General features: G+C 34.3%; 1 protein-coding gene across 1 annotated transcript in view; it reads right to left on the reverse strand.

Moving 5' to 3' along the window:
- Positions 1 to 443: 443 nt before the first annotated feature.
- Positions 444 to 27,999, reverse strand: part of CTSC (cathepsin C) — a 55,039-nt gene continuing 27,483 nt past the window's right edge. The window contains exons 3-7 of the mRNA XM_074304684.1: positions 27,234 to 27,397; positions 18,029 to 18,184; positions 9,085 to 9,200; positions 4,887 to 5,018; positions 444 to 1,392 (exon numbers count right to left, since the gene is read on the reverse strand). Of these exons, the coding sequence (XP_074160785.1) occupies positions 893 to 1,392; positions 4,887 to 5,018; positions 9,085 to 9,200; positions 18,029 to 18,184; positions 27,234 to 27,397 (1,068 nt within the window). The 3' untranslated portion in view covers positions 444 to 892. The remainder of the gene's footprint in view (positions 1,393 to 4,886; positions 5,019 to 9,084; positions 9,201 to 18,028; positions 18,185 to 27,233; positions 27,398 to 27,999) is intronic.

The following is a 27,999-nucleotide window of genomic DNA, read 5'->3' on the forward strand; positions in this document are numbered from 1 at the left end:
CTCCTACCCATCTTCTGTTATTAATATTTTCAGTAGTTAGCTTTTATTATTTTTAAAAATTATATTGTTTCAGCTATCCCAGCTTAGCCAAAATTAAGCTAGGCGAGTCTTTAAGACACCCACTTCTAAACACTTAGCATACACCACCAAAGTCCACCCACATCCCTCTTTCCCATGTCTATACTTCCCCTATAACCTTAGAGTCTGGACCTATAAAAAATTACCAATCAGATTGAAATCATTCAAGACAATGTTCAGTACTGTGAAAGAAGGGGCAAAGAAGAGGACAAACATCTATTATACAGACCTAGCAAATAATTCAGTGTTTTGATTGTGAAAATGAATTATTCAAGAGCCCTTTTGCTTCCCTGTCTCATATAGTAATTTTTAAAGTTCCATGTATAAAAACTCTCTGAAATATACAAGCTGTAACACGCCAAAAGTTTCACTTGAACATTTGTCAAGCAATAAAATTCCTTTTAATGAACACAATCACTCCCCTCATGATTCATACAACAAAATCCATTTTTACATGGTGGTTTTACATCTGGTGCTTTACAGACATAAGGCACAATTTTTTTAAACAACATGTCTTTGAGTTAACAAATTATTTTTTTGAGTTACAAATTATCATTTCTCCATTGTTTTCTATAGTAAACATAATTTAACAGTGTTGTTGGTTATTAAAAAAAAAAAAAAAAAAAAAAAGATCTTTTGACAGACTCATATCCAAAGTGAGTTTGAAGCTGAAGCTTAGTGGGCACCTTTGAGTTTTAAGAAGAAATGATTCATTACATTCTAAAACAGAAGATTTCAAAAAAAGCTTTAGTGAAATCTTAAATTTTTCCTGAGTTAATATACAGAGATGGAGTGAGATGAATGAAGAAATACCTCACAATTTGGGAATTGGTGTGGCAGCCACAGCTATGCTTTCAATGGCACATTCATCAGTGCCTCGGCGGATTCTGAAGTAGCCCTTCTCACCCCAAGAGGTTCCCCAACTATTTTTAACTGTCCAGTAAGCCTCACCAGTCTTTTCATCAGTGCCATAGCCTACGAGAAGAACGGCATGATTGGTCAATTCAAAGGGATTGAAATAGTCCCTCAGCCCTGTGTGGTGATAGATTCCTGTGTGATAGTGAATGAAGTCATCATATACTTCAAAAGCAACAGCCAGGGGTCCATTCTGAACCAGTTCATGCAACATCAAAGCTTCATTGCAGGCTCCATAGTAGCCTCCCACATAGGAGTACTCAGATGTATAATAACGAGAACATTTCTTTGGAGTGCATGGAGAATCATCAGCTTGGTAGGGAAAGCAGTCCTCTTCCACCAGTCCAAAATCTTGGGCATACTTCCCCCCAATGAGATATGGGAAGCCACCTTCACAGCCTAAGAGGGGTAGTAAAAAGAAAACATTAAATGATATTCCTCCACTGAAATGATTCCCACTTTTTTTTACTACTCTTCCTTTCCTTCTGCTGCCCATGAATTAATTTATTTGTCTTCGTTTATTATAAAACAGAGGGAATATGCCTGGCAGGTTTTAATTATTTACCCGAACTGTCTCCTGCTAAGCTGGAACTAGTTCATAAGCAGCATTTGAAATTGGGTAACTTTTTATGTTGGGCAATATTCCATCATCATCAAGTCCCCATGATCCCTTATATTTATAACTAAGTTTGACCTATTCAGAAAGCTAAGGAGAGAATTAAAAGCAAGCATGCCTACAAGTTAAAATTTAGGGGAGACCAATTCTGACATGTCATGGAGACATAGAATTTAGTGCTTAAAGGAAATGTACGTTATTTAATCTGACTCTTCAATTTTTTAATAAAAAAGAAATGATGTCTAGCAAAGTTAAAATGGCTTGCTGTAGGGTATACAGCTAACAAGTCAAAATTAAATCAAATGAGATAATTATCAACAATCAACATTTATAAAGAGGTTTAAGACTTGTGAAGAACTTAACATTAGCCATATAGCTAATATTGTCAAATCTGAAAGTCAAACTCAAGTTCTCAAACCTCCAAGTCAAAAGGTCTTTCTATAACATCAAAACATTAGATCCTTGCTTCTATGAGAGGGGCAAATTCTTCCAGGGAAGAATACCTAGGGTGGAAGACTATAAATTTGGTTCCTGACCTTGAATGTTCTACTTCACTGCCTTTGTTAGTTTAGATGCTCCCATCTATAGATATTTTCTTTTATATCTATTTCCCAATGCTTATTAAACACCCACAGTTTAGGTTCCCAATCCCTGTGATACTGAATCCCTCACTGCCAAAGATCCAATTTCTTCTACCAATAAGGGATGTCCACTCTCTCATCCCCATCTAACTCAACACTGCCCCCAAAACTTTCTATTTCCTACCTGCCAGCTGCTTCTACTATGCCCTTAGAAACTCCAGCTCTATAAAGACCAAGCTTCTTTTCATTCTAGACCTTTTCCTTTCACCTTCCTTCCAACCTTTGGTTACAAGGAGATCTAGTTCTTCTCAAATGATGAGTCAGCCCTTGGCCATCTTTTCTTTAACTGACCTAACCTTCCCGCACACCATCTATTTGACAAAAAGGTAGAATCAGTATTCTCCTCACTCCATTATTATTCCTAAGTTTCCATTCAATAGCTATAGTTTAGGAACCTTCCAGTCCTTCAGTTTTACTCTTTCCAAATTCACCATTCAATTCAGATCCTGAGAACAGATGTTTACCAACCCTCAGATATTCTCCTTGCTTCCTCCATGAATTCCTCCCTCTTTATGTAGCTTAAGATCATACAGGGTTCCTGGGGTATCTCATCCCACTGTTGACCACTTATAGTCCACTAAAAAATTAAGATTTGATTTTCACAACAACCATCTAATCATCCATGTCTCTGCAATCTTATGCTTGTAAAGATGACTTTTTGGTACTCAAATGGAAGACTTTATATTCAGCCATACTAAATTTTATCTTTAAATTCAGTCCAGTGCTCTCTCTTTTGGATCCTAACTTTCATCCAGTTATTCCTTCTTTCTCTGTGTCATCTATAAATCTGATAAGCAAATCACCTATGCCTTTACCCTAATTACTGATAAATATGTTGTTTAGCACAGCACCAAACACATTTCTAAGGTTTTCTATTGGAGACCTTTTTCCACAGTGAAATTGAACCATTAATAACAATAACAATGCTATCAGCGAACATTTATATAGTCCTTATTATGCACCAGAACTGTGCTATGAACTTTACAATTGTTATCTTATTTAATCCTCACAACAATCCTGACAAATTTTTTTATTTTATTCTCATTTTATAATTGAAGAAACTGAGACAAATAGAGTTTAAGTGACTTGCCCAGGACATTGTTTGCTGGATTTTTGGAGACAGTAGTCTCATTCAGCCCTGGGACCAAATCAGTACATTTCTCCCTTTTAAATAAATTATTAAATACTCTCTAATCTCATATCTTGCCTCAGTTTCTCCGGCATTACATCATCATCTAATCCATACCTCTTCATCTCTCCTAGAAAATAATATGAACAACTTTGTTCAAAACTTTGCTAAAATCGAGGTAGCCTAAATTTAAAGATGTTCCCTCATCTACATCTTTAGTAATTCTGTCAAAAAGAAAAAAAAAAAGTTAATTGACATGACCTGATGTTTGCAATTATCACTTGCTTTTCTATAATTTTCCCAGCAATAAAAGCAAATCCCACTCACCTCTAGTTTGCAGAGTTTCTTCTATTTCCACTTTTGAAAATTACTACAAAATTTGCCCATCTCCAATTTTGTGGTACCTCTTTTATTTCTCATGGACTATTAAAATTACCCACTAATCAGTCTCCCCACTTTAAATCTCTCTCCACTTTATTCTATCCTTCAGACAGCTGCCAAAGAGATTTGCCTAAGGCATATTTCCAAACATGTCACCTCACTGCTAAATGATCTCCAACGTTTCCCCCATTTTTCAAGTTATAATAAATTATAAACTCTTCCATATGGCATTTAAAGTTCTTTGTAAACTAACCCATTTTTAATTTTGTTTCTTACAAAATATATATTTTTTATTCATCTTAAGATCCTGCCAAATTCAGTTACTCTCCCTTCTTCATACATGACACTTCATTTTCTCCCAATGTCTTTTTATTGGCTGTTCTTCAACCCTGGAATGTGCTCCCTCTTGACCTTTACTTCTGGTAATCATAGTTTCCTTCAAATTTTAATTTAATCATCATCTTTGGCATAGTGTATCCTGAGATCACCAAAAAATTGGGAACCCCCCAAACTACACTGTGTTTAGTTTTTAAAAAGTAGATTATTAATATCTATATATACTGTACCCCATTTTCTTGCTAGGATACAAATTTCTGGAAAACAGGAATTGTTTTCCCTTTTGTATGTATATGCTTAGCCTTTAGCACAGGGTCTAGCGTACATTAGTTGCTTAATAATTGTTTAATTATCTACAAAATCAAAGGGTTGGAATAGATAACCTCTAGGGTCCCTACTAGATCTAAATCTATTATTCTATTCTCCCCTACTGGTTAATACACCATGTTTTTTCTCATGTAAAGTGACTTGCAAGCATACAAATATGAGCTATTATTTTAAAAAAATTAGGTATCATATTCAAGTTTAAAGCCAGTGATTTTTTTAACTACACTATGCTTGTAGCTTTCAGGCAAAGCTTTATGGTGAATTCATGGGCATATTTCTGGCTCATTTTGTGGATGCCCCCAGCAAAAGGGAAAGGTCCCTTTTCTATATGACTTATGCAGTATATTCAACAAGTCTTAGTGATCAATTATCATGGGTCTTTTATCATATTACATTGTCTTAACTGCCATTAATCCAGATACATGTAAAATGCTATAGAGATATATGCCATTAATATTATTACCTTGAGAATATTCACTGCAAGACACTATCTCCTGGGGACTAAACACTGGCACTTGAGAATTATTGGTTTTAATACGAATTCTTGACTCCAGCATACCCAGGGAAGCAAATGAGTAGCAGCTGCCACAGTTTCCTGGAGAAACAGAAAGGGACAGACAAGCTATGTGAATCGTTACAAATGTTATCTTTCCATGTAGTCATACAGAATTAATACATGACCAAACAAAATGCAAAACTCATTATCCTATTAATATATTTTAAAGCTTTTGCACTATAAAAACCCAATTGGAGCCTTATAATTTTACTTTTAGATTTTCTTTTTCCCTTTTCTTCTTTCTCTCATATAGTTCAAACTCAACCAACTGTAAGACAAAAAAACCTTCAGGAACCATAAAGAATATGACTAGTATGGGGCTACTACAGACTTAAACTCACGATCAGTCATGATATTATTATTACAGACCTTGAATTCAGGAGTGATTGATATAGCCTGAGTATTTATGTATCTTTGAAGCATACACATTATCTCAAAGAAAGTACCTGGGTTCCACAAATCTTTCATACTTAACAACTGTCTATTTGATAAATGACTAATCACCAGATAATTTCTCATCTCCATACTAAGGCCTACTTCAAGATATTTTTACTGTGCATATGAATGTTACAGAACTACAGACTACAAATATGGTTATTTACCCATAAACTATTTTATCCTCATCTCTAACCTTACTCCCACCCTTCACCTAAACACATACAATTATACATATTCTAAAAGAGAAGAAAAGTATAGAGAAAGATTAGGGAAGACATTATAATCACTGATTTCCACTGTTATTAGCAAATATATTTAGCTTTAAGATTCTACATTTATTACAGAAAAGCAACTATTGGCAGAAACAATGGGGATCTTTATCTCTTAGTATATTACAATTCCTCTAGGAATTCTTTTCAGCTCAAAAGAATAGATGTTTGGGGAAGGGAAGGAGATTGCTTTAAGAATGTGTTTTATGAGAGTGTGTTTATGAGAGACAGAAAAAGAGAGAATGTGAAAATGAGTATGGGATATTATTGGTTGGTGGGTCATTGCCCTTCATTCTCTCTCTCTCTCTCTTTTTTTTTTTTTTTTCTCCTGAGGCTGGGGTTAAATGACTTGCCCAGGGTCACACAGCTAGGAAGTGTTAAGTGTCTGAGACCAGATTTGATCTCTGGTCCTCCTGAATTCAGGGCTGGTGCTCTATCCACTGCGCTACCTAGCTGCCCCCTGCCCTTCATTCTCAAAGAGGAATAAAATGATATTGCTATGTTGAGGTCAAAGAACAGCGTGTCTAACTGTGACTTATCAGACCAACAACCGCAGATCAGGTACAAACGTCCATATGAACATTTGAACTAGAAATGTGGTTAGATTCAGAGGTGGAAGTAAGTATGAAATATGGTTGGAAATCTGGAATTGGAAAACATAAGGAGGTCATCCTGCGTGAATTTCTAATTTTATAGATAAGGAAACTGAAGCTCATATTGGTTAGAAGCTTTGTCCAAGGTCATCCAGGTAGTAAGTGGCAATATTGGGAAAGGTTACTTGACTCCAGATTTAACATTCTCTTCAATACATCACATTGCTTTTGCTAGAGCAGACAAGGTTAAATCATAGTGAGCTGCTCGCCAAATATAAGGGAAGAAGCTCCTATCCATTTGCTTCACATCCATAAAAATTTTCATATAGGTTTCTTTTCTCCCCAAAGGCAAAACACACAATACAAGGCTCTTAGATCTTTAAATTCATCTCAAATCCTGTGGGAAGACTTTGCCCATTTTTATTGGATAGCTAGAGGGTATAGTAAGAGAGAACTAGACCTCAGGGAGAACTGAGTTCATATGTAACTCAGAAACTTACTAGCAGAGTGACCCTATTTAAATAATTTAACCTTTGCATACCTTGGTGTCTTCATCTGCAAAATGGGAATGATAGAATCTAACAACCAGAGTTGTGAGAATAAATTGAGCTATTTATAAAGCACTTTACAAAGCCTGAAGTGGTATACAAATGCTAGCTATTATCACTGAGCTACAGTTACACCTATAGTTAGAGTTACATAATTATACTGACTTCCAGCTTATCAGGAGATAATATTCTTTAATAGTGGCATAACATTATATTAATTTAACACATCAGCTCCACATAATTGAGACTCATTTTCCTTATCTGCAAAATGACCAGGTTAGGGCTAGACGCTCTCTCTCTTCCAACTTTAAAATTGTATAATTCTTGAGAAAAAGCATTTAGAATCAGAACTTTAGTAGAATAGAATAACTTTCTACCTCTTTCTCCCAGGAATCTCTGGGGGAAAACAAATTGATTAGTTTCTTAAAACTGACTCTCTACTTAGCATGAACATCATACACAAATTATATAAATCCCTTTTGATTAAGGATATGCCTCTTTTTTCTCTTAAATGCAGAAGGTACTAAGCTCCAAAGGACTTCAAATGTGTGTTATTCTGTTTTAAAGAGGACCTTTTCTGACCAACATAACAAAAAGACCAGGCTGCCCACACCAGGAGAAAGGGTTCTGTTGTTTTTTGGAAAGAGAAGTTGTGGATTTCCTTTTACTGTGGTTGATTCTCTGAATTCTGTTGGGTTGATGTGCTGATTTCTTAGAGTTAGTGGAAATTTCCAAGTTCTTCAAATAAGGGAAGAGAAAATCAAAAATCAAAATTCAATTCCACAAAAATGAATCTCTGTTTTTCCCCTTTGTGAAACACTAAAAATTAAGAGGAAGAAAAAAGGAGAAGTTGTAGAAATTGTGCTTTTCCCAAGAATCTGCTGACATGTAGATTATGAGTGAGGTCAGTTCTTTTCTTTAATAAAGGAATGTCCAAATACCAAACACAGGATAATGAAAAATAAAAAAAGCTAATCCTTGCCAGAAGGACATCATAGCTTTAGGAGTTTCTACTTTTTGCCTCCTAAATGAATACCTCTAATAATAAGTGGAGCTAATCTTTTGTCATTTATATCTCCAACTAAGCCATTCCTATCTCAATCTTTTCTCCATTCTATTTCTGTCATCCCATGGAGGCCCAATCACAAAGAAGAGGTGGCAGGGAGTGGTGAAAGTGTACAGACTTTTACATAGCTACTATTTGCATTTTGCTTTAAGGTTTGCAAAGTGCTTTGCAAATATAATTACTTCTCACAAGAAGTCTGGGAAATTGGTGCTATTATTCAGATGACAAACTGAAGTAGACAGAGATTAAATGACTTGTCCAAAGTCATATAGGAATTAAATGTTTGAGGTTAGATCTGAGCTTTTTGAGTCAAGATCCAGTGCTCTAACCATTATATATCCTAACTACTTTTAAATGCCTGAAATGGTTGGCCTTTAGGAAAGCAGTACGATAAAGTCTCTGACATTAAAGTTAAAGTCATGGGACCACAGATCTAGAACTGAAAGGGACTTTAGAAACTGCCAAATCAGCCTCTTCATTTTTTTTTTGGAGGAAATTTGAAGGAACAGGGAGGTAGTGACTTGCACAAGAAGTGTCACAAGAGCTATGGAAAAGTATATACTAAATCAGTATACATACAATAACAGATGTAACCATTTGTCCTAAAAATATTAAGAACAATTTTATACATAGATGGCAAATTTATGAGACTACCAGGAGACTTTTACTGTGCTGGTTTTCAGACAACAAACTCCACACCTATTTCATAGTAAAAGATCAGACATGTGTAGAGTAGCATTTGGCTCCAAAATGATCCTAAAAGTTATACACCTGAGCATGGCATAAATAACTGGTACAAATGACTAAAAATATAGGATAATTTTCTACCAGACACTGTTTAGAAGGAAAATTATCAAGTTTGCACCTACATACCAAAATTATGAAAATAAATTTGATTTTATGATTTGACTTTGCACAAGCCTGGCTCTAACCAAAATCCTTCATTCACAAAGCCAGATTACAATCAACTTAGCAATGTGACTTTTAAGTGATCAAAGCCCCATTATACACTGGAATTTTAAAATATTAGCTAAGCCCTCCAGAACAGTGGGTTGGTCACAGACACAGTGAAACTTTCCAATATAGTAATAGCAAGGTTACTTCTCTGAAAAGGAAAAAGCAAGTCCTTTTAAACCGAAGTCATCAATGATCATTCTTTCAAAGATCTGGATACAAGGACATTTTTTTTACCTTGGTTTCGAACGGGACTAACATAGTTGACACCATTAACATTTCTCCAGTCCCAAGACTTTGGCAAAGTTGAAATTTTTTGAAGTATTTCATGGGTCAATGGTGCTGATTTTGGCCTAAAAGAGAAATATACACAGATTAGTATTTAGTTAAGTTTCAGCTGTTCATTTTGCAGACTATGCATGCCCTCCTTGCCCACTCCATTAACCTGTATGGGTCCCCAGGCCAACCACAAGGGAGGTGGATTAGTAAATATTCATGGGTGTGGGTGTAGGAGACTGACCATATATTTCTAATTATATCATGATAAAAAGTAATTTGGGATTAGTCATTATTTTCTCAGTACTTTGTTTTCTTGCAGTAATACAGGGAATGGAAAGCTGACATTGTGGTTTGCCATGTATGTATGAGTCACCAAACATTCAATTCCACAAATATTTATTCAGCACCTATTATCAAGCATCTATGATATTGACATCTTTGGCACACCTTTACATCCTAGGCTTTCTTGCTTTTCTCTAATATGTTTTAGCAAGAGACTGGGTCAGGCAAGAAAGCTAATAGCCAATATATATAGAGAGAAGGAATGATGAATAGTTGAAGGTACCCTTGTACATTAATATAAGGCATGACTAAACTGGAGTTAGACTAAACGGACAAGGTATACATAAAATTAGGTCATAACTTTAGTCATAGCTCATGTAAAATAGCTAAGAGGCATTTGATCTATGGAGAGATAGATGACTGAACTTGATGTGCATTATTAAGGTCAGGGAAGGAAAAAGGAAAAAAAAAATCCTAAACAAACATATTGCAGCTCAGTTGATTCACAGATTAATTTTGATTTAGACCATCTCCAGTTCAAGCCTTTGAAGAGATTCTGCAAGCTAAGAGTTCTTAATCTGAGATTTTATGAATAAAAAATTGGTAACTTTCAAAATAATTGATTTCCTTTTAATATGATACATCTTTATGAATTTTAAAACATTCTTCTGTGAAAGGATCCAATAGGCTTCAGAACACTGGCAGAGAAGTTCATGACAGAAAGCTTTCACCATCCCCTTTAACTTCCCCCTTTTTTCCATGTATTTCTTTTGTAAGAAAAATATGTCCATTTCTAAACAGAAAGGAAATTTAGAAAGAAATGAAAGAAATAGCACAAGATGACTATCCCTCAAGAATATCAACAATATACTTTAGACATTTCCAAAGAATGGTCTACATCTACAACTGCTATGTAGCTACCACCATAGGAATGCTCTTTCCAATGCAAACACCTTTGTAGTTAATATTTGGATGTGGCTCTTAGGAAGACTAATGATCTAAACGACAAAGCTTTCACCATGTTAGTATTTTCCATTTAATATAATTTAATTGGACACTTTTTACTACCGCATTGTGGTTGCTGCTGTGAATAATGGAAAGATGAAATAAAACAGTCCCTGATCTTGAGCTAGGTAAAACCAAATATATAAAGAATATAAACAAAACTCACATGCTGGAGGGTATAGGTATTGGTGGTTATATATGATTATCTTTAGAATTTTTATAGAATAAGGCTGAATTCCTTAAGAGTTAACATGAAAACTTCAATAAACCTATGGTCTCTTTCGTGTGGTGTTCCCTCATCAGTAAAGAAAATTATTCATCCACCCCTTTTCCTTCTGGTTACGTCCTTCTGTACATATTCTACTGATGTGCATCAGGCTCTAGGGCTTTTCATGTGTCATGAATACCAATAGAACTCTTTGATTCTCTATTTTTGCTCATGCCTCCTTTTCCAATCATACATTTTCTTAATAATATATCTCCTTTGCAACAGTTCTTCACTATAGGCTATCAATGTGCTGCAACCTACTTATACCTACCATGTGTCTGTTTCTTGACAGTTTTCGGGGTAACCTGTTTCATTAGCTTCTCAAAGTCTGTGATGTACAAAGTTCAAAACAATACAGACAAAACTAGTCATCACTGGGAAAATATGAGTTAAAAGGGTAGACCTTATACTGGGGAACAGTTTATGACTAGTACAAAGTACTACACAGTCTAAAATGCAATTCAGCCCACTTTCTTCTTTTGTTTCACTTCTGGCCCAAATTTTCTCCTGAAGTGTCTATCTCAAACTTATATACTGATAAATATACAAACATACATACGCATATATGTATATATGCACACACACATTTTATATTTTCCTTTACTATCAGGCCAGTCACTTTAATATTCATTGTATTGGATAAATCACTTAACATCTCTCAACTCAGTTTTTTCATCTGTACAATAGGAATAATAATAGTATCTATCTTCTAAAGTTGTTATGAGGATCAATGAAATAACATGTAAATGCACTTTACAAACCTTAAATAACTATATAAATGTGAGCTAATATTATCATCAAATTGAGGAGATCCTATAAAGTTCTGGATCATGATACAATCAGTATCATGTCATTAGTAAACAAGAGCATATAGAGAACTTCATTATTTGTAGGATACTTCTCTTTTGTTAATTAATCAGCAACTATATATTAAATACCTAATATGTGTCAAGTACTAGGATTTCATTGCTGGGAGACATTCTCCATGATAATGACAAACTCCTTTGGAAAGCATATGTCTCACAACTTAAAAGCCTCATCTAACATAAATAACCACATGGTTCTTGAACAAATAATCTTGTGTCAAGGTTTCTCATATGATCTTAATATATGCATACTAATGATCTCAGAGCTGAGCCTTTAAAACCAATTTGCTTTTCAAAGTCAATAGTTTTTTTTTAATTGCACAAATAGTAAATATAGTAGAATCTTGTATTCTTTGGACATTTCAGGCAATTGTGTAACTATCAAGATTTAATATTCTAAAGGATATGTGAAAAACATTGGATTTAATCTGCTTCATCAGTTTCAAAACAAGTGATCCATCAATTAATAAATTATTTGATGATTACCTATGATAGAAACACAGTGAATAGAGCACTGCACTGGGAGTCAGGAAAATGTTAGTTCAAATTCAACCTCAGAATAGTTGTATGTCCTTGGACAAGCATGTAACCTCTGTTTACCTCAGTTTTCTCAAGGAAAATATTAGCACTTACCTCTCCTGGTTATGAAGGGGATAAAATGAGATAATATTTATAAAGCCCTTAGAATAGTGCCTGACACATAGTAGGGGCTGCTGGTGGTGCTTAGCATTATTTATCTAGCATTATGCTAGATACTAATGAGTATAGGAAAGTGTAAAGTGGCCCTAACAATCAAAGTGTTGTTTGTTTTTTTTTTTAACCTGTCTTAAAAACTTAAAGAGGTCCCCAACACTTTAGGCACATTTTCTGCAAGGGATTGGGGATGGGAATGGGAGGGTGGAGAAACACATGACTGAGTCACATAGTATAAAAACAAAGTAAGTTTAATTATAAAATAATGTGTATCTCAATGAACAAGTTTTATACAAGGTTCCATCAACATTCAAAAAAATGTTTTGTTAACTACATTGTAATTCTAATTAAATGTATTTTCTGAGTTTGAAAAGCTTATTCTGAGAAGAGGTGCACAAGTTTCACTAGACTGCCGAAGAAGTCCATGTTAAATAAAACAAAACAAAAAAGGCAAAAACCAAGTAAACAAAAACACCCAGTTAAGAACTCCTACCTTAGATAAGATATTATAAGTAAATCAAATAAAATAGCATATATTTTGCAAACCTTAAAGTATTATTATTATGATTACTATGCCTTTACAATGACTGTCCCCCATGCCTGGAATGCACTACTTTATCAATTCTGTCTCTGAAAATCATTAATGCCCTCCAAAGCCCAATTCTAGCTCTAGCTACCATGAGGTTATTCTTTTCCTCCCATCTTCTCCAATTCCTTTGAAATAATTGCATATATTGTGTATGTATTTTATATATCATGGATTTGTGTGTTGATTCTTCAACAGAACAAAAATTCCACAAGGACAGAACTTATTGTATTTTTGCCATCATGACCGCAACATGTAGCATATGTCCGAGGCTTAAAAAATGCTTTTTGACTTATTGATAGAGATCATTGATCCATCATTTAAAAAAAAAAAAAAAAAAAAATCTTGACTAATGTTTTTGTTGATTTGGGACTTTCCCCCCCAAAAAACTATCAAATCATCCCTAAATAGAAGCATAGTCTAATTGGAGGAAAAAGGATGGATATTCATACAATAATTAGAGGACAATTATGTCCTTATTGCCAATGTAGTCATTGCAACTTCAGAAAAAGTATTGAACATCAAAAATATCCTATTTATTTCACAAGGACTTGAATATAAAAATGTGAGAATTACACTTGCAAGATGGAAATTAAGTTTTTCTTTAAGAGATTAAAATACAACAGCAATAATAAATTTATATCTTCCAAAGTGTTTTTTATATTCATGATTTTATCTGCTCCTTGCAACTGACATGTTTTATCTCTAAAAGCAACTAAAAGTTCAACATAATCATTTCTACCTCAATAATTTTCTCTTGGTTCAACACAATCTCCTAAATTCTGTCCTTCCATTTAGTCTCCTAAGTGTACATTCTCACTACAGGCTGGCCCTCAAAAGGAAAAAAAAAAAAAAAAAAAGATGGAAAAATCACGAGAGTCCAGAGAAGATTTTCCTTTCTCAGAATACTTTTGGTTTGTAATTCTTGACAAAAGAGATATTTCCTACTTTGTGGCTGCATTTTGTCAGGCCATGAATATCTGTGTCCTCTGACTATGTGCACCCAAGTATCCAGACACCAACAGAAATACGTCAGAAGACAATTCTATATGACTAACTTTGCATGGTAATTCTTATCTGTCCTTTTGTCTGCCACACATAAACAATAACCAAAGAAACCAAAGAAATTTTAACACTGAAATAGAGGCGGGGGGGGGGGGGGAAGGATTATAGGAGTAGTACTGTCACTGTTAAAAGTGATATTTCAGTTCAGACCATCAAAGGATTTTATTTGAGAGGCAGAAGAAAAAGGAAGGAACGAAGAAAGGAAGAAGGAAGGAAGGAAGAAGGAAGTGAGGAAAGGAGGGAAGGGAGGGAGGGAAGGGAGGGAGGGAAGGAGGAAGGAAAGAAGGAAGGAAGGAAGGAAATGAGGGAAGGAGGGAAGGAAGGAAGAAAGGAAGGAAGGAAGTGAGGGAAGGAAGGAAGGAAGGAAGGAAGGAAGGAAGGAAGGAAGGAAGGAAGGAAGGAAGGAAGGAAGGAAGGAAGGAAGGAAGGAAGGAAGGAAGGAAGGAAGGAAGGAAGGAAGGTGGGAGAGAGAAATAATAAAATGCTATAAGCAGGTTTAGAACAGATTTTCAACCAAAATTGGACCTTTCTCTACAAAGTACTAGAGAAGCTAGAGGACTCTAGTGGCTCCAGTTCTAGACTGTAAGGAAGGAAGATCTGAATTTAAATCTTATATCTAACACTTAATCGCTGAATGATCCTGGGGAATATCTTTTTGTTCTTCAGATTTCCTCATTGATAAAAATGAGCAACCCCTACTCAAATTATTGAGAGTATCAAATAAGATAATCTATATAAAAGTAATTTGCAACCCCTTCGTGTGCTATGTAAATGTTAGTTATTATTCTAAAAAATGACATCACAATTCTTTTTCCTCTAAAGTTTAAAGTATTTTTCTTACAATCATCCTGCAAATAGGCTCCATAAATATTGTTCTTCCCACTTTACAGATGAAGAAACTGAAGTTTTGGAGACATGAAGTGATTTGTCTATATACTAATACACAGTATGTATTAGGTATGACTTCATTTCATACTTCCACATACTCTTCAGCTTTGCCAGATATTCTACAAGACCCTGAACAAATCTTTTCTCTTCCAGTTCCGAAAGTATTTCACGCCATGGGAAAGAGCAATGGATTTGTAGTTAGATAACCTGGGTTCAAAGCCAATGTCCATCATCTTCATGGCCACAGTCAAGTCACATCTTAGATTTCTCATCTGTAAAATGAGGTAATTAAACTATGAACTCTTTAGGCACTTCCAACTCAAAATCTACAAATTCTATAATTCTGTTCCTTATTTTCTAAAATATCCACATGACAATCACCTACTGTTTTGAGACACCTCTTCTATTTCCATCATCATTGACATTTAGTTTTTCATTAATGTTCTCTATTTGTTATACTCATTCTAATTTGGTGAGATCTAATAAAATTTAAGCTCTATTGATATTGACTTACAAAATTCATGGTAAATTTGATTAGCCATCAGAGGAGGAAGTCTACTGGAGACACAACCAACTGCTTTGTATGATAAGAACCATTGAAACTGGTAAGAATATTGGAAAGGCTTTATTAATACACACACACAGACACAGATAGATGGATATAATAAAAACCATGCTAATTTTTGAAGCAGAAAACTTGGGGTTGAATTGTATTTCTTCCATTTACTCTGTGCCTCTAAGTCAGAGGTTTTGAGTATGTTATCTATCTAAAGCAAATTAGTTATCCTATTTGGGTGTAAGTTACTTCATTTATAAAATAATAAGATTGGATTACTGAAATATATATATATTTTTAAAGCACAGAAAGAAACAGAAATCCAGAAGGAAGAACAGAAACAAAGCAGTTTTGAAAGCAAAGTAGGAATTTTTTTAAAAAGCAAACAGCATGAAACTGATAATCATATTTTCACACACATTTTTAAATTTATATTCTGTGTATTTAGAAATGTTCTTTATTGAATGTATAAATTCAGAATAGAAACAATGGAAAGTAAATAAAAATGAAGGAGTTGGGCTAGATGACCTCTAGGACTTATGCTTCTAAATCTTTGATCCTTTGAGCCTAATATGTTCTGAGCATTAGAGGAAAGAAACCTTACCTCTGCCTAACGTAATCAAGTATTCAAGGAGAAGATGGTATCAGGTTGGGTCTCAAGGGACCTGAATAGTTTGAAATGTGGGAGGCAGCTTTTAATGAATATAGAGCAGCATTAGGAATGGAAGTGGAATTAGTGCATTAATTGTTCAGGGGGTGAAAGTAATCTACCTTGGATAAAGGCAAAGGGCAAATGTGAGGTAAGGAAAGTCAGGGATGCTGGGTAGAACAAGATTGTAAAAGCATGAATAAAGTGTCTGAATAATTAGCATGGTCATAATGAGCTCTTTTGGAAGTGTGGATGAAGAAAAATTAACAGGCAAAATCATGTGGTTGAAGGACAAAAAGAATTCTAATAACTAGAAATTTGCAGGTTAGAATAGGAGAGGGAGTGAAGAAGGAAGGTAAAGGATTCTGGGAAAAGGGCATTTTTAAAGAACTGGCAAATATTCCAGCTTATATGAAAGCAAAGTTTGTTTAAGTAATTAGATTTATTGTACTATGTGCTTAATAAATGTTAATTTATTTATTGTTTGTTTGCTGAAGTGAGCAGAAGGAGATCTGTTTGGAGCATATTATAGAAGGCCTTGACTATCAAGGTAAGGAGTTGATATATTATAATTTCTATTATTTTTAAATAGTAAGAAAGCTTAATATTTATAATTTGCAAAGTACTTTACAAAGATTGTCTCATTTAATCCTCATAACAATCTTGGGAGATATTATTGTTTTCATTTTCAGATGAAGAAAGTGAGTCAATGATTAATTAACTTGTCCAGCACCAATCTCTCTAACAAGTTTCTGAGGCTAAATCTGAATTTAGATTTTTCCAAGAATCCTCTCGCTACTGCTCCCTTAAGTCAATTTTACTCTCATATGGAATAGGGAAGACACTAAAGATGGTTTGTATTATAGGAGATTCCTCTGGTGCCTCCATACACAATAGAAGGAAAGGATAACCAGGAAGAGCATATATGACTGTTTCAATTATTCAGGTAAGAAGGAATCAGGATCTCTATTAGGGTGATGGAGATGCTACGGAGAGGATGGGACAGAACAATCAGTCAATAAATCTAGAAACACTTATTAAGACACTGCAAAGTGAAAGACATTAGCTTACATTGTATGGGGGATAAGGGCGGGGAAAGGAAACAACATATATAAATATATATAAAATATATATAAGAAGTGAGAGATGCTCCAAATCACTACTGATTTGAAATACTCTTTCATATGAGTGGATATAGTTTCAATTTCATCATCTGAGAATTGTCTGTTCATATCCTTTGACCATTTATCAATTGGAGAATGGTTTGATTTCTTATAAATTAGGGTCAGTCCTCTATATATTTTGGAAATGAGACCTTTATCAGAACCTTTAACTGTAAAAATATTTTCCCAATTTGTTACTTCCCTTCTAATCTTGTTTGCATTAGTATTGTTTGTACAGAAACTTTTTAGTTTGATGTAATCAAAATCTTCTATTTTGTGATCAATCATGATCTCTAGTTCTCCTCTGGTTATAAATTCCTTCCTCCTCCACAGGTCTGAGAGGTAGACTATCTTCTGTTCCTCTAACCTATTTATGATCTCATTCTTTATGCCTAAATCATGGACCCATTTTGATCTTATTTTAGTATATGGGGTTAAGTGTGGATCCATATCTAATTTCTGTCATACTAATTTTCCGTTTTCCCAACAGTTTTTTTCAAATAATGAATTTTTATCCCAAATGTTGGCATCTTTGGGTTTGTCAAACACTAGATTGCTATAGATGTACCCTTTTTTGTCCTTTGTACATAATCTGTCCCACTGATCGACTGGTTTTTTCTTAGCCAATACCAAATGGTTTTGGTGACTGCTGCTATATAATATATATAATATTGGGTGGGGGATAGAAGAGCATGGAATTTTCTAAACAAATTATAATTTCTTCTTAATCTTCTTATAATTTCTTAGAGAAGAAATTATAACCAATGCCATTAATAGAAACAAGGAAGTTAGGAAAAGTAGAAAAAAAGATATTCAAGGGTTTTGAGTTCTTAAAAAAGAGAGAGAGAGAGAGAGAGAGAGAGAGAGAGAGTATTTATTACCTTGGGAATGAATAACTGTAGCCTCCCCTTCTCTTAATCATCTGATCCAGACTTAATTTTTCATATTCCTCATACACAGTAGCAATCCAGGAGTTCTGAGCAGCATTGATGGCCTTCACAAAGTCATAATTGTATTTGAAATGTTCCTTTAAATTCCTGAAAATGAATTATACATTTTAGTTTATAATCTTTAATACTTTCAGAACCAAAGCCCACAAACCTTTTATAGCAAATATCTTAAGAATATTGCTCTGACATTTTCTCTGCACTAAAAAGTTGCTAGAAGTCATAGTGGATAAAATGCTAAAGGGACCAACTCAAACTCTACCTCAGGTACTTAGGCAAGTCACTTCATCTTGAGCAATCAAGATTTCCTAATCTGTTAAATGAGGGGACACTTATTTCCAACTTTAAGTCTATTCAGATTTCTGCCTTGTAATCAAAATTATTGTCATTTTTCTCCTTCCTCTTTTAGACTACAAGTTGAGCAGGCAGCTATCTATCTTTTATCTATCTTTGAATTCTGAAAGTCCAGCGCATAGTGTCATCTATGGTAGGTGCTGAATATAAATGTTTTTTGAATTGAAACGATGTGTCAGGCAAAACAAAACCTGTAGGACAAATGATGACAAGATAATGATGATAAACATGTACAGCACTTTAAAATTTGAAAAGCATTTTACAAATATGATTTCATTTGTTCTTCACAATAACCCTAATGATAGATGATATTATTATCTCAATTCACTGGGGCAGCCAGCTTGAGCGTGCTTCCCAGGACCACACAGCTGAAGTTCTGGATTTGAATTTCCTTTCAAACACAAAATATTTCAGCTTTATGTAACCTTATTCACCCTTCACCCCCAAAAGAAATTCTACATATTTACAAAGCAGATTAAATGAAGAAGGGAATGGTCATCAGCACAAAATTTCTCAAACTGTGATCATCCTGAATATTAAAAATGGAATTAAAATTTTCCAGATTCAATTCATATGACTTCTCAGGAAATGCATATGTCATGTTGTGTGATATATCTGCATTTCTACCCCTCTGAATGGTGTTATTTTTAATTCTTTGTATTCCTATATTTTGACATTGTATACATGCCGTTAAAGGCACTGATATCATATAGTATGTTTTGGAAAACTCACTGAACTTGAAAACATTCAGTTCCCTACTTACTCCCTGATTGTGAGGAGGTAACATATACAAAGAGCATTATCTAGGTTCTTGGGATGCAAAGATAAAATCAAATTATTCCCTGTCCTAGAAAATGTAAATTTTACTACCAAAATAAATATTGATCATTCACCATATACTTGGAGACAATAACACTCAAAACTACTTCCTTCACAAAGACTCAATTTCCTCATCTAACACGTGGAGAATAATTAAACTCAGGGACAATTAGGTGGAACAGTGGATAGAGTACCAGATGTGGAGTCATCTTCCTGAGTTCAAATCTGGCTGCAAACTCACCAGCCATATAAGTCATTGCCAGTTGGGTAGATCACTTAACCTTGTTAAATTTGCTCATCTGTAAAATAAACTAGAGAAGAAAATGCTAAACTATTCTAGTATCTTTAGCAGAGAAACCCCAAATAGGGTCAATAAAAGTCAGACATAAATGAAAAATAACAATAAATTCAATTTGCACTATTAACCTCACAGAGTTGTTGGGAAGAATGTACTTTGTAAAATAAACAAACAACAACAAAACCCCAATTTTTTTTCTTCTTACCACCTAATGCCTAATACCCAGAAATATGCAGAAATTTAATGAGTCAATCATATATATATGTATATATATATAGTAGAGTAGTCTTAGTAAAAGGTCTGGCTCACCCCTTTATAACCTGTGGGACTCTGGGCAAGTTAATTACACTCTCTAAGGCTATATTTCCTTTTTTAGTAAAAATAGAATATCTTTATATTCAAAAGACTATAAATGATTACTTTCAGGTTTTATCAGCTTTGTAAATATGTGCTTTCTTTTCTTTTTTCTTTTTTATCAATCCTGGGTAGAAGCTTAAGTGGTAAAACCTGAATCTGAATAATGAGTGTTATGTAAATGAACTCTAAACTTTTGAAAACCTAAAAGTTAATGCCAGGAAATGAGAGTTATCATTATCATCATCAAAATTATTGTCTTCCTAAAGGATTTTTGTTAGGTTGGGGAAGTGAGCTCAGCAAAATATTGGCTTAGTATCAATCCCATGACACAAATGCCTCTGAAGAGAATTGTATATAAATAACTTGTGTCTAAGCTATTTAAACAATCTCCTTTACCACACCTAGAAAAGGAATTGCTATTAGTACAGAATCTGAGGCAAATGACTTAAACTGCTGACTGCATCTTGAACCAATACTTTGTTTCATGATCAAGAAAGAAAACGGCCATGGCCTTAAATAAGCACCTTGATAAAAAATAACACTAGCTAGTATAATTTGTTTTTACTGAGACTATAATAGCTGTTAGACTTCTAAGTCAAAGAGACCATTTCAGAAGTCAGAAATCCAGGTTATTTTTGAGGATTTGAGAGTGTTATTATTTTACTTCTATATTAATAGCCAATTGTTAAATTGGGAACCAGAGTTTTCTTCTTTGTTTTTTTCATTGAGGTCCAGGTCCTGTAGAACGTCAGCTGCTGAAGGATATGACTGATTGAGATTATGTCTACCTCCAAGGAAACATGTTGAATCTTGAGCTGGACCCCATCCAACTAAGAAACTTTTCTTCTACAGTACCTTTCCATTAGGCTTTAGTGTTATCGAATTCACAGAAGGAGAAAACCAACTAGAGAGGTCTGGATGGAGATGGATTCCCCTGTCTAGATTGCTGGACAAGTCTCATGATCAAGCGATTTTTCAGAAAGAACAAAAGATTTGTGACCCACCTCCCCATTAAATGGTCACCAATCAGGGTTGATTTTCAATTGCCTTTCAAGAATTACTTAAAGCTTTTAGGCTTTCCATGTCTTTTGCCTTTGGTTGCTGAGAAAAACCACCATCCATCAATTTATTGATTGCTGGTTAACCTAATTGATTATTAATTACCCAGAAAGCCTGTCTCTTAGGTTTTTTTTTCATTCATCACAGAAGGGAGGGGTGGATGGAGGGTAATTTAGAATAGTGGATGACTCTTAAGGGAGAGGAATGTATAAAAGCACTTGATGTAAAAATCATCTTTCATAAATAAAAGGTAGCTTTCAGCTAATAAATTGATTGGGTTTCAAAAAACCATAGCTGGTTGTTATTCAGCCAGAATACATTTTTTTCTCATCAAAATGATTTTATAAATAGCAATAAATGTTCCAGGCCTATCCACAAAGCCTATTTCACCAACAATATGGTTAAATACTGCACATGTGTGAGGAAAATAGATATTTCCTGAGGCTCAGTAAAACGCCATTGTGCAAAATATAATATATCCAGAGAAACATGGAAAGACTTGAACTTATGTGAAGTGAAATAAGCAGAGCCAAGAAAAATAACATACACAGTTACATGTACAATGTCAGTGAAAAACAATGACCAGAAGACAATCAAAAACTTATGCTGCTAAATTACAGAGAATAAGCAAGGCTTCAAAGAAGAGACAAGAGATCACTTTCCACAATCCTTTGCAGAAGTGGGGATCCATGGAATATTTCATATACTGTCAGATACATTATTTAGTCTTGCTCACTTTCCCCCTTCCTCTTTTGCTTTAAATAAATTCTTTGTTATATGAGATGACTTTCTGGATGGAGAGAGGAGAAAAGACAGGACAATCTAAAAACAAAAATAAATAAAATTTAAATAAATGGCATAATAATTTAGAATCACAGGACCTCAGAGCTGGAAGGAACTTTGAGATGATGCTTTCCTACTTTTAGGGAACTTTGAGCAGAAGTGAGATTCAAATAACTTGTCCAAGGTCACACAGTTGATAAATGGCAAGACTAAGACTAAAAGTCAGGTTTCTTTATCACCAGATCACTATTATTTCCATTCTAAACTGTACTACTTACACCTTATAGAAATATAACATTTTTGAAAAAGTAAACATGATCCATTAAGAGGTTTATTTCATCTAAAAAAGAATGCTTAAAGAAAAAGCATATTTTCTGAGGGGATGAAAAAGAAAGGAAACAGTTGGTGAATTTTGTAGTGATTCTAAAGTCTTAAAAGAAACTTCTAGGCAGCTAGGTAGTACAAAAACAGAATGCTAGACTGGAATTAGGAAGAACTGACTTAAAATTCTGCCTTACTTCCTACTCAAGTTACTTAACCTTTTCTCTTCCTCAGTTCATTTATAAAAACGGTATAAGAATAATACTTATCTCACAGGTATTAAGCATTAAATGAGATAATACTGGTGGAATGCTTTTCAAATTTCAAAGCACTTTATAAATCTAGTTATTATTTTAGTATTTTAAAAGAGTAATGATAGTATAGTAATTCTTTATTTTATTGATTTTCTCTCAAAGCATGAGTATTTCCTTTCCAAGGATACAAGTGTATTACTAGCACTACTCTTATGCTTATAAATTATAATGCGGTTCATATAGGTGGGAGAGATGGAAGGTGCAGAGAGAAACAGAAAGATAATAAAGAGAAGAGGGAAAGAGAGAGAACAAAGTGTCTAGTAGAATTAACTAGGAGTTAGGCCTGTATTCTAGTTTCAGCTCTGCTACTAACTAGATATCCAACATCTTGAACAAATCACATTAACTTTACAGCCATGATTTTCTTCATTTTACAAATGAGAGGGTTAGAGTAGATGAGCTTTGTAGACCCTTATAGATTCTTATTCCTGATACCACCAAATGGAGAGAGGATGAATTTCCTAGATTGCTTTGAAAAGAATTCAAAGAGAAAAAAGGAAAGAAAGGAATTCAAATGGTGTTACTGTATATGGGGGGAGAAACAGGGAGAGAGAGAGACAGAGATAGAGATAGACATACAGAGAAATACAGCGAGACAGAAAGCAAGAGAAAGAGAGAACAACAAGAAACAGAAGGAGAGAGAAAAGTTAGATGAGAAGAAGGAAGAGAGAGATCTTGGCTATGTTGTGTTGGTCATTTGTATGTGTGACATTTTTACAAATTATATATTTCATTACTTAGTAAATGTCTATATGCAGTTTTGTAAGATTGGGATAAAAGTATGTTCATACAGAATTACAATCTCAGCAGTTAACTTCAGAGGATAACTGTTCCAATCCATAACTAAACAGAAATTTTCTCTCTCCTACCAAGTCATCATCTATTCTCTACTTGAATGATGAAGGAGCTCACTACATTCTGAGGCATTTCATTCTAATTTCAAATAACTATATTAGGAAGGTATTGGCTTTTCTTTCCCTTAGATTAACCTAAATATGCTTCTTTGAAAATTCTACTGATGGGGCAGCTAGGTGGTGCAGTGGATAGGGCACCAACCCTGAAGTCAGGAGGACCTGAGTCTCAGACACTTAATACTTCCTAGTGGTATGATCTTGGGCAAGTGATGAATGATGAACGTAGAGTCAGGAAGTCCTAGCCCATCTCAGTCACTAACTAGCTATGTGACCCTGGGCAAGCTGAGTAATCTCTCTTAGCCTGTTTTCTTCATAGGAAAATGGAGACAATTACAATACCTATCTCATAGAGTAGTTGTGAATCTCAAAAGAGATAATGTATAAAATACATTGCAAATCCCAAAGGGCTACGGAAATGCTGACTGTTACTATTGTTCTCCATTTCAGCCCTCTCGCTCAAACATAGGCATACTTGAAGACTAATTCATTCCTCTTCAGCCATTTCTTATCCAGGCCAAATATCCTGACTTGGTTCAAGAGTTTGTAACCTTCCTCACTTTAAATTGTATGTTTTTGTTGTAATGACCAAGGCTATACAGTCAATTGATATTTCCAGATATTAAGACACTATGTATGTTTCTGTTATAATGACCAAGGCTACAGTCGATTGATATTTCCAGATACTAAGACACTAGTGCTAACTAGAGAAGCCATCCTGCATATCCTTTTAAAAACAAAACTAAGAGGTAATGTGATGGTATGGTTAAAATGTTAGCTCTATCCAAATACTGCTTCTGACCTCTACTAAATGCTGACCTCAACAAGTCACAATTTTTCCAGTCTTTTTCCACATCTTAGAAAGTAAGCTTCTTGAAGGCAGCCAATGTTTCAGTACATTCTGTGTATCCTCTATGCTTAGTACTTAATGGAAAGTATTTAATAAATTTTTATTAGTGGATAAACTGATAACTATTCTATGGTCTTTAAGATTTTTTCCAGTTCTAATTCTATCATCTTGTGAAGCTTAGAAACACTGAACCAGGATCTCTCCTATAAGATTAAACACATTACCATGAAGTCCTGTTCCAATTTTGAACAATGGATGTTGTCTTTGTTCCATTTGCAAGTATTACTACAGAATAGCAAGCTGCTAACTTAGAAGCAATAGGTACACCCTGGGGTATTGGATCAGGGGTAAGAGTACTTTGTTATGCCATTATTAATTGTTGGCATTGGAGAATTAATCCCAAAGGAAAATATGTTCAGATTTTAGTTCCATAGAGGCCAAGAAAGGATAGGGAGGAAAATAAGGGAATAAAATTATAAAAGCATTTGTTTTCTCACATTCATTTTAAGCTACACTAAAAGAGATGATGGTTGTTATCCTTTATTCTCAAAAATGACCAAAATGATATTATCGTGTTAGAGTTGACTTACAATGTGTCTGATAGTGGCTGATCAGACCAATATGAGTTCAGAATACTCTGCCACAGGTTGGATACAAATAATCCCTATGAACATGAGGGGTGAATTCTCTAACTTTGCTCATCTCATATTTCTTCTGCTTTGCTCAAAGAGTATAGTATCTTCTCTGATGAGGGCATGCCATTATGGGTGATCCTGAGCCAGTATCTCCCAAGTGATGCAATTAATTCTCAAGTTCTTAAGAGAGATCTTGAGAGTGTCCTTGTTTTGCTAATTCTGATCACCTTGTGAGTGCTTGCTCTGTGTGAGTTCTCCATAAAATATATATATATATATATATATATATATATATATATATATATATATATATATATATATATATAGGCAATGCAAACAATATATCCAAAGGCCCAACAAGAGCATTATGGAGGGAAATGAGCCAACTAATTATTTTAATTATTAGCTTCACAATATTTCCCTTCATTTTCACAATGGAATGCCATAATTTATTTCTTCCTTTATGTGGTATTCACTAGGAGTTGAGGAGGTTGTGAAGAAGAGTAGTATATATATATATATATATATATATATATATATATATATATATATATATATAATACAGAATGATGTTGGAGATTATGTGATGATCAATTCTGATGGACATGGACTCTTTTCAACAGCAAAGTGTTTTGGGCCATTTCCAATGGACTTGTGTTGAAGAAAGCCATCTGCGTGCAGAGAGAGGGCTCTGGGGATTCAGTGTGGATCACACCACAGTATTTTCATCTTTTTTGTTGTTTGTTTGCTTTTTGTTTTCTTTTTCATTTTTTTTCCTTGATCTGATTTTTCTTATGCTCAAGTCCATTGTGGGAAATATGTATAGGAGAATTGTACATGTTTAATATATATATTGGATTGCTTTCTGTCTAAGGGAGGTGGGGAGAAAGGAGGGGGAAAAATTTGGAACACAAGGTTTTGCAAAGGTCAATGTTAAAAACTATTTATGCATGTTTTTGAAAATAAAAAGCTAAAAGAAGTTTTAAAAATAGCAAAATTTTTTCAGCAATCAGGGAAAAAATGATGCTGGATTTGAGTTCAAGTTTCTGGATTGATATCCCAGCTCTTCTACTTAACTATTTATGTGATCTTGGGCAAATTACTTAATACCTGTAGACCTTTCTTGGATCATTGTAAAATGAGGTAATTGATTTAGATCAGAATTTTTTTCCACTTATGACCTCTTTTTGCCAGAGGAAATTTTTAAGCCCCCATATTGAATCTGAATAGAGGTATTTCTGGAAGTGGCTGCATATGCACAAAGTGCACATGTTGTGTGTTCATTACTAAGGCCGCAGTGAAGTCCCATGACACAACATGGCCAGAACAACTCAATTTCATGTTGTGTTTGATTTTTAATTAATTTTTGTTCATTGAATGCAGAAACCTTTTACTGTGGCCAGATTTTTTGCGACCTCCACATTTTGTTACATGATCTGCAGCATATCTAGAGGATGAGGTCCACTGTACAATTTTCAATGTGAATGATTTGGGGAGAAAAATAGATGTAGATGTCATCAACATAGAAACAAAAGTGGATGCCACAAGAGGGAGTAGGAAAACTAAAGAAAAAATATAAAGTAGAGGTTTTTAAACCCATTTGTGTCACAGACCATTTTGATAATCCAGTGAATCCTGTTTTTTAAATGCATAAAATAAGATATATAGGGCCACAAAGGAAATCAATTCTATTGAAAATTAATGACTTCTCCTTTCAAATAACCTTTATCTACTACTCTTTATCTTCTCCATATCTTACTGTTTACATGTTGCTTCCTCCATTAAAATGTACACTCCTTGACAGAAGGCGGTTTTTTTTTCTTTTTTCTTTTCTTTGTATAACCAAGGCTTAATGCCTGACACATAATAAAACAGTTAAAAACTGCTTGTTGTTTTTGTATAATCTCCCCCAATTAAATGTAAGCTCCTTGAAAGCAAGAAATGTCTCAATATTTCTATTTGTATCTCCAACAATTAAGGGTGCTTGACATATAGAAAGTAGCTAATAAAAGTTTTTTCTTTCATTCTTTTTCAGGCCTATTATTTCCTAGACAATCAGGAGTTTAAAAGCAAGAACTTTAGATAGCTTCTAACACTATCTAAAAAAAAATGCTTTGAACAATAAAGAAATCATTTAGTGCAATCTAAGGATTTTGTATTACAATGGCAGGATTATAAAATTAATATGATAACTATTTTTCACATAAGATTTTAAGCTAAAATTTATTTACGTCTACTCTGTAAAACAGACAAGATACAATTTTGTTTGCTTCCATTTTACAGATGAGGAAACTATGAGTCAGAACAATGAAATGACTTGCTACAGTTACACAGCTAGTGGTCACAGAGAGAAGATTCAAAGTCAGAAATGATTGTCCTAGTATAACATTTGATTTTATAAATATGAACAAACCCAATCCTTAAACAAGCCAACTCACCTTTCTTTGTGTTGCCTCCAGGGTCTATTCACACGAACATTTTCTGCAGGGCTTTCAAGTTTCTTTGCAGTGAAACATGCCCAGTTCTTGCCCAGAACATCATGTACCCATCCAGGAAATGTCTCATGACAGTAACTCGTCACATTGTGGCCTTCTTCCTTATACTGCAAGTGAAAGAAAGCAAAAGTTTGATCATTTCCTACCCAGCTCCTCCTTGTATTCACTCAGACTTTTACTTTATCCATTTTGTTTTTAAATCAGAAAACTTCTGTAAACCCCTCTCCCCAAGTAATTCATTTACATATGGCTTTAAGGTTTAAAAGCACTTTTCCACAATGACCCTCTGAATTAAGATAACAAAAATATTATTGTACACATTCTTTAATATATGGAAAAACCAAGACACACTAGCCCAAGGTCACACTGACAATTAAGTATGAAGATGAAATTTGAATTTATCATCTATGTGCAAGTCCTGTGCTCTTTTTATTTTATCTCACTACAGAGAAAGTCCATGTGCTTAGAGTAGTTGTGCTAGAAGAGAGAAGATAAAGGATTAGAGGAAGAAAAGAAGGTGAGAGGAAGAGAATGAGAAAAAGAGACAGAAGAATTTGGAAAAGTGAAATGAAAAATAGTAATTTTCCATTTAAGAAATAGGCTTGGGGTGGAGCCAAGATTGCAGAGAAGAAACATTCGAATTTCTAAGCTCCTTTCTTCCCTCAATATCAATTAGTTAAATCAGCCTCAAAAATAACGCTGGACTGAT

Source organism: Sminthopsis crassicaudata, chromosome 3, assembly GCF_048593235.1.
Source record: "Sminthopsis crassicaudata isolate SCR6 chromosome 3, ASM4859323v1, whole genome shotgun sequence".
NCBI lineage: Eukaryota > Metazoa > Chordata > Mammalia > Dasyuromorphia > Dasyuridae > Sminthopsis > Sminthopsis crassicaudata.